The sequence below is a fragment of the Petaurus breviceps genome, unplaced genomic scaffold (assembly GCF_028583685.1).
Source record: "Petaurus breviceps papuanus isolate PSGF00001 unplaced genomic scaffold, PetGlider_PUasm1.0 139, whole genome shotgun sequence".
In the NCBI taxonomy this organism is placed as follows: domain Eukaryota; kingdom Metazoa; phylum Chordata; class Mammalia; order Diprotodontia; family Petauridae; genus Petaurus; species Petaurus breviceps.
The window spans coordinates 13,454,195-13,464,701 of NW_027185697.1; the positions used below are offsets into that span (position 1 = coordinate 13,454,195).

The 10,507-nt window shown below is 43.5% G+C and overlaps 1 protein-coding gene across 1 annotated transcript in view; it reads right to left on the bottom strand.

Annotated features, from left to right (window-relative positions):
* Positions 1-10,507, bottom strand: part of LOC138145709 (lithostathine-1-alpha-like) — an 18,524-nt gene that overhangs the window by 7,026 nt on the left and 991 nt on the right. Inside the window, exon 4 of the mRNA XM_069067359.1 lies at positions 9,590-9,701. Within this exon, the coding sequence (XP_068923460.1) occupies positions 9,590-9,701 (112 nt within the window). The remainder of the gene's footprint in view (positions 1-9,589; positions 9,702-10,507) is intronic.

Sequence of the window (10,507 nt, forward strand, 5' to 3'; positions counted from 1 at the left end):
CACACACACACCCTTCACACCCTTAAGTACCAAACTAGGCTCATACACTAGTCTGTCCTATAGTAGGTGCGTTATAAATGCATGGTGATTGATTTATACTAGTCTTATGAGAAAAAAAAATGAGGATATTTTTATTTTTCCCCTGCCACAGGACATTATTTATCCCATGACTTGATATTTTATGAAAAAACCCTCTGGCTTTTGAATTTAAAGAGCATGGCAGAACTTATTCTTCTGAAGAAGAAACAATAGTCCTATAGCCAAGGACTTAAGCTAGACCCAGTGGTGAAGAGCAGAGAGGGGCAGTGTCTGGCTGTGTCAATCAATGACACCTCTAGTGCAGACTCCATGTCTGGTAGACGGGTATCTAGCAGAGAATAATGAGGAACAAATCTGGTGGTGATAGAATAACAACTCTGCTAGGAGATTTCTGTGACCTCATACCACTGGAGGCTTGAGTTCATCATCCTTTTGTATGCCCTGGTTACATTAATTCCTGGGGTCATTGGGCTACTACTGTCTGCAATGCTGTCCTCAAGCCATGTATTCCTCTTGCTGAAGTTGAGTTCTCTCTCCAATATCCAGAGTTCACTTCTGAATATCACACATATCTCTTTCCTTCCATAAATGATCCCCACTCGTGTCCATTTTTCCTGCTGATTCTCTGTATATTTGGGAAAGAATTGTCCTCAGATTTATGACTAAAATATTTTATTGCTCCTTTTATTACCATGTTCTTTCATGAAGTCTTTTGTATTTATACTAGCTATGAAATCCAAAAATCTGGGTCTGAGACTTCTTAACTCTGTGATGTTAGGAGTATCACTGAGCCTCTTTCTTCATCTCTCAAACTGGGATTGTTTTCATGAGGTAAGCATGAGGAAAATTATTTATAAACCCTGAAGCATCATCATGTTTAAAAAACCAGTGGTTCAGCAAAATAATTCAGAGGATCAAGTCAGAGAGAAGTTTCTTCAAAGACATAGAAACATTAAATGTGCCTATAATAGAACCATCCACAGACAATACCACAGGAAGGAACTTCAAGGAGAATCCTAACAATGTCATATAACTGTAAGGAGTCCACAGAGGAGAACCCTGTCTCCACCTTCCCAAGAATATAAGAGAAAGTAGAATTTTATATATTAATTTACAGAGAAACATGGATAGACTTGCTTAAAATAATAGAGTGAAATGAGCAGAACCAAGAGAACATTGTACATAACAACAACATTGTTTTAAGAACAACTGTGAGTGAATAAATCATAAAAAGGGAAAAAAGAGAAAAAGAAATTTATATAACTTTATTAAATATTTAAAAGAAATAGCAAGTTGTACATGATATATCTACAGTTTTGTGTGCAATTATCTTTTTTTGAAGTATACTATGTTATGGAAATGCTTGTTTTATTCCATAAATTAAAAATAAAATAATTCTTTTAAAAATAGATTAGTTGTTTAATTTTATGTAATCAAAATTATTTTTGCATTAAATGATATCCTTGATTCTTTACATGATTAAGAAATCTCACCTTAGCAAAAAAAATTTTTTTAAGCAATCAGGGTTAAGTAACTTGCTCAAGGTTACACGGCCAGGTGTTTCTGGGTGGATGCTAAGTATCTGAGCCCGGGATTCGATCTCCAGGTCATACTGACACTGGAGCTGGTGCTCTTACTCCCTGTGCTACCTGGCCGCCCTGGTTTGAGGAATTTTCTCTGCTTGTCTCCCATGTCTGGAATTTTCTCCCTCCTCACCTTGCCTACTGGCGTCCCTGACTTCCTTTAAGTTCCAATTAAAAGCCAATCTTCTACAAGAATCCTTTCCTAAACCCTCTTAATCCTAGTACCTTCTGTTTCCTAATTGTTTCCTACTTATCTTCCTTGTAGCTTGTTTGTACATATTATTTGCTTGTTGTAAAACATGTAGATTGTAAGCTGCGTGAGGGCAGGGACATTCTTTTGCCTCTTTTTGTATCCCACAAGGCACCTAGGAAGTGCTTAATGAATGTCTGTAAGATGACACCGCTTGACTGGCTACTCTGCAGCTTCCAGCTCAGTCCCAGACTGGGAAGAGGAAGCAGGTTCCCATTTCTCCCCTTCTCCTGGTGTCTCTGAAACCAGGATTCAGCCATTGGCAGGATTTCTGGGGCTTATTACAATCATTCCTTCTTGGGGAAGCTGGTCTTGGCTCTGGAAATGGGCACCAAATTTCTCCTCTCTCCTCCATGCCCTTTTCCTCTGGAGATGGAGGAGAGACCAAAGCCTGAGAGAGTTGTTGATGACTACACTTACAAGAGAAGGAAAGGAACTTTCAACAAAGGCTCTTAGGATGAGGGCTAATGTCTTTCAGTGGTCTTCTTTAATAATTTAAATTCTCCTTGATTTTTCCACCATTTTCATTTCATAGGAAAACCCAGAAAGGTTTTGGTGGAATGGTGAAGGGATGAAGGAAGCTTCAGTAACTCAGAAACCCCCAGGCCTTTGGAGCATGTTGGAAGTCAGCCCCCAACATGGCATCAATTTGTCCCTTAAAGCCCCTTTCAAATGGAGCTGTTAATGGGGGGGGGGGGATTTTTCTAGAAAAGAAAAGATTTGTATTTCTTTTCAAAGGATGTAAGTCATTGTTAGTGTTATGGAAGAATAGTTTATATCTAATGTGAGGGAAACAATCAATTTATTTCAATATATTGATTATATGTTGTAAAAAAAACTTTATTTGCAGAGAGTCTCTAAGAAGGGCCTGAGATTCTGCTTTTGGCTCCCCAAGTGGCTAAATGTCAATTCCTTCATCTGTCTTGTCATTTCTAGGATTGACAGTTTCACAGAGAAGAGAATTTTTCTTAGTGCAATTCATTCTGTTATTTCTTAAATCAAAGAGAAGAGGGGAGAGAGAGAGAGAGAGAGAGAGAGAGAGAGAGAGAGAGAGAGAGAGAGAGAGAGAGAGAGAGAGAGAGAGAGAGAGACAGAGAGAGAGAGAGAGAGAGAGAGAGAGAGAGAGAATGAGCTAGGCTAGCCCAAAGGCTCCTTATTTGTCACCATCACTCTGGCGAGACTGACCTCCTGCCCTGAAATTCTGAATTTAATAATGTATAAACTAATTGAATGGAAGGGGATGGGAAAGAAGAGGAGAGGAGGGGAGGTGATGGTAAAGAAGCTCCCATGTTCTGGGGAAGAAATGGGCCCCTTTCAGTCACAAAGCACATGGGGAGGAGTTGAGATTGAATGGGAAACTGGTAAATTTGGTATTTACTACTTTGTCTCACTTGAGTACCAAGTCAGGCTCCCAAAATTATCTACCATATGGTCAGTGTTTAATAAAAGTTTGGCGACTGACTTACTCTACTCTTACAAGGAAAGAACAAAAAGTGAACTTTGCATATTTTTCCCCTCCCTTCTATCCCCCACTACTGATGAACGTGACTATTCATATGACTGAAGTCATCATTTTCCTAAAGTAACATTTTTTAAGTCCTCTGGCTTTTGATCTAAAAGATCCTGGCAGAGCCTTTTCTTCTCTTGAGGAAACAATAGTACCATAGCCAAAGACTTCAGCTAGAGCTGAAAGTGAGAAACAGAGAGGACGTCCAATTCCATGTGCCAGGAGGGGGTGGCATCTGGCTATGGCAGTCAAAGAAGCATTTGGTGGAGGCTCCATGTTTAATGAAGTGATGTCTATCAGATACCAATAAGGAACAAATCTGGTGACATAATGATGTCGCTCGGAGATTTCTGTGACTGTGCCATTGCAGGCTTGCTATTGGGGATAGTGGGCTACCACTGTCTTTGGGGCTGTCCTGAGGACATATACTTTACTTGCTGAGTTAGACTCCATCTCCAACATCTAGAGAAATGGCCCAGCCATTGATCTCTAAATGCTTGCCTCTTCCCTTCCATAAATGATCCCCACCTCTGTTCCCTTTTACCAATGATGAACACGCCATATATTTGGGACACAATTGTCTCCAGATTTATGACTAAAAGGTTTCATTGCTCATTTTCTTATCATGTCTTCTCATGAAATGCCTTTGCTTTAAACTAATTATTTGGGCTTTCATAAGCTACAGTTTTAGTGGATGAATTCCCACAGAACACTTCAAATCAAGTGGGAACTCTTTTAGGGAACCTGCCCTGGGAATCGGGCATGTTCCAAGCCCTACACTTGGGTGTGTTCGCCAGAAATAGGACAGCACAGTGCACTGATGGCTCAAGATATCCGCCCCATTCCAACTCTGGGCATTTCCTCTGCCTGTCTCCCATGCCTGAAATTGTCCCCCCCCGTCCCCCCCCCGCCCCCCCCCCCCCCCCCCCCCCCCCCCCCCATCTCCATGTCCTGACTTGCCTGACTTTCTTCAAGTCCCAGATGAAATCCCACCTTCAACAAGATTTTCCTGATCCTTCCTTAATCCTTGTGCCACCATCTTTGCTGACTATCTCTTATTTGTGTGTGTGTACATTACAAGAACATGTAAGTTACAGAAACATACATAGTCTGTGAATCTTGTCATTGACCTGCGAGATCCTTGAGCAAGATTATCCTTTGCTTTTTCTTTGAATCCCTACTGCTTAGTAGAGAACCTACTATACAGTAGGAGCTTAATAAATGCTCATTTCATCAATTAACTATCACATTGAGGAGACCGGTAACAACTGAGAACAGCCGTCTTCCTTAGATCACTTTTTGCCTCAGCAAAGGATTCTCTGCCTTAACACATGTTTGGTTGGATGACTTCTGAGTTCCCCCAATACTCCAAGACCCAGCAGTTTTTAGTCTTCTCTTCCCTGGCCTCAATACACACATTTTTGTCACACAGTGCTTAGAGTCCCTCTAGGATCCTCACTGTAGTCCTCAAACCCCTATCTCCAGCCCCAGGTACCTGGTGCAGGTCTATTGTCCCTCTTAGAACACACCAATTATACTAAGGAAGGGATGAAAGTTCTTGTCACCAAAGTCCTTGGCCTGTGAAAAGATTCAATACCAGATTCAAAGATTCAAAAGATTCAAAAAGATTCAAAAAATTCAACACCAGAATGTGTACTGACTTTATCAGTGGAAGTAACATTGAAGAAGGGGCCTGACTGTCTAGAGGCTGCTGCCCACTAATCTGTCCTTACAATGAGCATCTGTAGCTTTCTATGTGTTGTCTTCCATTAGAATGGGAACTCCTTGAGTGGAGAGACTCTCTGGCTTTGTATTTGTAAGTCCAGACTTAGCACAGGGCTTTGTATAGAGAGAGAGCTTAATGAATGCTTTTTAATTCATTCATTCATTCCTGAGACCTAGGCCTCATTTCAACAGGTCAGGAATTGAGCTCAGTCTCAGGAGCTCAAATGCACAATTGCAGGGCAGACCTGGGGAAACATGCATCATCTCTGAGTTCTTCTTCTGTGTGGAAGCCCCAGCATCACCATGGACTCCCTTTCAGCAGCTGGGGTCACATGGAACTAAAACATAGGAGATGGGGCAGGGACACATGGCCACAACAACTTAGCCACTGCAAGTCCCTAGGGATCTTACCTGACTGGTAATGTCTCCCATACTGAACAGTGACCCTCCCAATGAAGTCTCAAAACACATCTGGTAATTCAATACACATGAATTGTCTTCGTACTTTTGCGGAGAAGGAAAGAACAAGGAAATATCCCAAGAGTCTTGAATATCTATGTCTAACTAAGATAGTCTATCCAGGTGCAATGGGGCATTGCCCTCCTTCCAGGTAGCTTAAACAGAGTGATCATCCCTCAGACATTTCACTCATCGCCATACTCAGTTTCATTACCCTGAGCTCAGTGGAATTCATTGGTATATTAGCACTCTTAATTGTTCATTTCTAAAATTATAACCTTTCTCATTAATTACTCAGTTACCTCTGATGCCTTTCCCCCAGTTTATTATATATTATTTTTGATAAACTGTAGAAATGCCCTTTTCCCATAAGCAGTTCCTCACCTCTTCATACATAACACAATTCCAAAACTCTTCACCTTCAAAAGCATCTGTGATCTTTTGCTCAAAGTTATTAACTAAAAAACTCACTGATTTGTTCTTCCATTGTTTCAGGTGTATCTGACTTTTCTGATCCCCATTGGGGCTTTTCTTGGCAAAGATACTGGAATGGTTTGCCATTTCCTTCTCTAGCCCATTTTACAGATGAGGAAACTGAGGCAAACAGGGTGAAGTCACTTGCACAGATTCACACAGCATTTCTGAGGTCTGATTAGAACTCAGGAAAATGAGTCTTCCTGTTTCCAATCCCACTGCTGTATCCACTGAACCACCTGGCTGCCTCATAGGGATTTATAGGGGCCTGGATTTAGGGATGCAACAGTACAGTGGGTGGTTCATTTTTCTGTGGGCATTATGGGAATGAGTTGTCAGAGAGGAAAAATCAGCTCTGTCTCTGCATTAGGAGGGGGCCTTTGCTTTTTTATCTGCTCCTGGTCCTGGCTCAGATACTGTTCCTCCTTTGGCTACCTAATGAATAAGGCCTCATGCCTATGGCTCATCAATTAGTCAGCTCAGTAAATCCCCCTCTAAAGTGATCTTTTATCTCTGCTGTATTGGTCTTGTGTAGAGTGACTTATGTATGCTCTCTCCCCCATTAGAAGGAGTTCCTTGAGATCCAGAGCCTCTTTTCTGCCTTTCTTTGCATCCTCCTCCCTGTATCTGGGATACAGGAATGCTGAATAAAAATGTGTGGATTGATTGGTTGACCAATGAGCAATTGAACTCATTCTCTGAAGATGATGTTTGGCCATTATCTTCATGGCTCTGATGGTCTCTGCTCTGTGATTTCTTCCTCATTTATCTCTGCTCAACAACTTTGCCAATCAAATGAACAAAGGTCTCTTATTTTTAGAGGTAGGGACAATGAGCAGGACCTTTTTTTTTAAGCAATTGGGGTTAAGTAACTTGCTCAAGGTTACACGGCCAGCTATTTCTGGGTGTGGTGCTAAGTATCAGAGCCCACATTCGATCCCAGGTCATCCCGACACTGGGGCCGGTGCTCTTACTTGCTGTGCTACCTGGCCGCCCCAATGAGCAGCACCTTTGATTCCAGGAGAGGCAGACATGTGCAACCTGCAGTGGGAAGGGATTGGCATGAGGAAGATAGGCCCCAAGAAAATGGAACCATCTCAAGAACTCAGGGGTCATTAAAATATTAATCCCAGGGGCGGCTAGGTGGCACAGTGAGTAAAGTGCCGGCCCTGGAGTCAGGAGGACCCAAGTTAGGTTCCGGCCTCAGACACTTAATACCCACACAAAAAAAACTGGCTATGTAATCTTGGGCAAGTTACTTAACCCCAATTGCCCCCCAAAAGCAAAAAAAAAAAAGAAAGAAAAAATTGCCTATTTTGGGGTGGCCAGGTAGCACAGCAAGTAAGAGCACTGGCCCCAGAGTCAGGATGACCTGGGATAGAATCTGGGATCAGACACTTAGCACCCACCCAGAAACACCTGGCCATGTAACCTTGAGCAAGTTACTTAACTCCAATTGCTTTAAAAAAAAAAAAAAGAAATATTAATCCCCGATGGGAGCTTAGAATATTTGGGGGAACTAACTCCATGTGTAACTCAAATCAATGCCCAAACTTCTTCTTCTGAGGGGAGAACTTGCCAAAACAATCAACTTCTCCATCTGCTTCATGCAACTTGATATACACATAAACATGAGAAGACCAAGACTCTTCCAAGCATGACAACCTTAGAGGCTTCCTGGAGGGGAGAAAGGGGCAGGGACAAGGAAGGATGTCATGAAGCCAAAAGCATGACTGCTTGTGGATCCAAGAGGCTGCTGCCTTCCTGATCCAAATAAGCAAGAACTGGGGCAGGAGCCCAAAGTTTGCTGCCAATTGCCCAGTTGGAAGAACATCTCAGAGCCAATAGGACTTCCCATACATGGAGAGAAGGCTAAAATGCAAGTTTAGCAAGAAATGGTGGATCCTACTTCACCTAGCAGGATTTCTAAGCTGAACTGAAATGAGGAGGTAGACCTAGAAAGTGGCATTGCTCTGGTTCTTACTGAGGAAACAAAGTTATCAGGGAGAGAAATGACCAGTGCAATCCAAAGATCTGGGTTAGAGCATTTCTAACTCTGCGACCTTGGTAGTTTATCTGAGTCTGTTTCCTCTTCTCTAAAATTATGGTTGTTTTCGCAGCCTTAAGATGAGCAAAGCATTTTATAAATCATGCTTAAAATAATGTTTTAAAATTGTAGATTCACCAAAAAAAGTCAGAGGATCAGGTTAGAAAGTTTATTCAAAGACACAGAACCATGGGAGGAGTCTACAATAAAGTCATTCACAGACATAACTGAAGAGGAAGGAACTTCAAGGACAATCCTTACTGAGGTGCATGATGATGGGAAGGAGTTCACAGTGGAGGTGCTGGGCCCTTCCTCCAAACAGCATTGGAGAAAGCAGATTTCATACATTAAACATACAGTTTTTTTTTCAGTTTAAGTGATGAAATTTTTGTCATGGATGATCTCTTTGACTCCTTAGTTAAGAACTCTCACCTTTACAATATTTGTGAAAAGAATTTAAATTTTACCTCTTTCCTTTTTCAAAATAGTGTGACCATTTATATTCAGGGCACTTGTAAACTTTGAGCTAACTGTGTGACATGGAATAAAGGGCCTTGGGGCAAGTAGCATTGAGTGGGGGTGGGGTAGGCAGGGGGAAGAGAAGAAAAGGAAAAAGAAAAGTGGAGACAGTTGGCAGATAACAAAGGGGGGGCTGGTGTGAGGAAGGAGGATGGAGAGAAGCTTCTCTGGGAAGGCAGAGATCATGACAGTGGGCCTCCTTGACTCCAAGGTAGCAGAGTTCCAACCTCTTCTTCTGGCTTCTCCTCTCTAGGCTTGGAACTTGCAGAGGTAAAGGTACTTTTTCTGACAAGGTTCATCTTTCCAGCTCTGGAATCCTGTAGTGAGATGGCCTAGGTTCAGTTGGAGGGACAAGTTAGGATGAGAAGTCCCTAGACTAATGAGAGCAGCTTCCTGGCCATAGGTAGCACACTCATTCAAGTCTGACCTTATTGTCCTAAGCATCATGGAGAGTAAATATAAGGAAGGAAGTAGGTGAAAATAGACGGAAGGAGAAAGAAAAATGAAAGAGAGGAAAGAGAGAAGAGGTTGAGAAAAGAAGAGAAGAGGGGCGGCTAGGTGGCACAGTGAATAAAGCACAGCCCCGGAGTTGGGAGGACCTGAGTTCGGTTCTGGCCTCAGACACTTAACATACACACACACACACACACACACACACACACACACACACACACACACACACACACACACACACCTAGCCGTGTAACCTTGGGCAAGTTACTTAACCCCAATTGTCCTCCAAAAGACACAAAACAAAAGAGAAGAGAGGAGGAGGAGAGAAAGGAGAAAAGGTTAAGAGAGGAGAGGAGAGGAGAGGAGAGAAGAGAAGAGAAGAGAGGAAAGCAGAGCAGAGGAAAGGAGAGGAGAGACTCCCATATTCTAGAAAGGAGGTGCCCCAGGCATCCAGGCTTTCAGACAACAGGAGGTGAAGAGAAGGCTCCTGGGTAGACGGTGGAGGTGTGAGGGTGTTTCTTTCTCTAGCTCACCAGACTCAGGAGTCAGGATCGCACAGTAGTTCGGGCTCGTTCTACCTGGGGAGCCCTGCCCCCAGGCTTGGTAGAGGTAAAGGGCATTGCTGCTCCATCTCCACCTGCGGTTCTGGGGGGAAGAGATCAGGAAGGGAGGTGGTTAGGGAATAGTGAGACACCTTCCACCAACCAACCACCTCCTTGAACCCCTTAATAAACTGATCAACTGCACCTGCACCTTTATTTAGCCCAGATCTCCCAGCGGCCTTACTCTATTTTCTAAATCTCTCCAGATGTCACTATCCCTGGTGTTGCTTCTGGCATCACTCAGCACCAGCCTGCTTTCCCCCCATCACATTCTCTCCACCACAGCCAGGCAGAGCCCACTACCCAGCCCTCGCCCAGAAAGCCTTCTCTTCCTCCTGTGCCTCACTCCTCTACCTTGCTCTTACCCCACTTCCTGCCCTGAGGGCCCCGAGCCTCTAGGGAAGCCCTAGGTCCTGCACTGTTTCACACTGGTCCCCAGATGTAAGATTTCCTCACTGTGACTCTTGCCTCCACAGGGGTGGTGACCGAGAAATCTCCTCATCCCAGAGCTAAGCAGAGATGAGGGCACCCAAGACTTGTCCAATGAATCAAAAACACTGGGCAGAGATACTGAAGTGAACTTGAAGGTAGGTGAGTACCAAGGAGCTGCAGTGGAGGTGCAGACTCCTGCTGTCCCTGGACACTATCCAGACCTCCCTCCAGGCCCCTCCTGCCCCTCCCAGCACTGCTTATGTTCATCCCTTATTCTAGTGCTTTTCTCAGGGTCTTGGACTTCCAAGACTAGTACAAACAACCTTCTCCTCCCTGTCCCCCCGTCCCCGTGCACGCACGCACACACACGCACACACACACACACACACACACACACACACACACACACACACACAC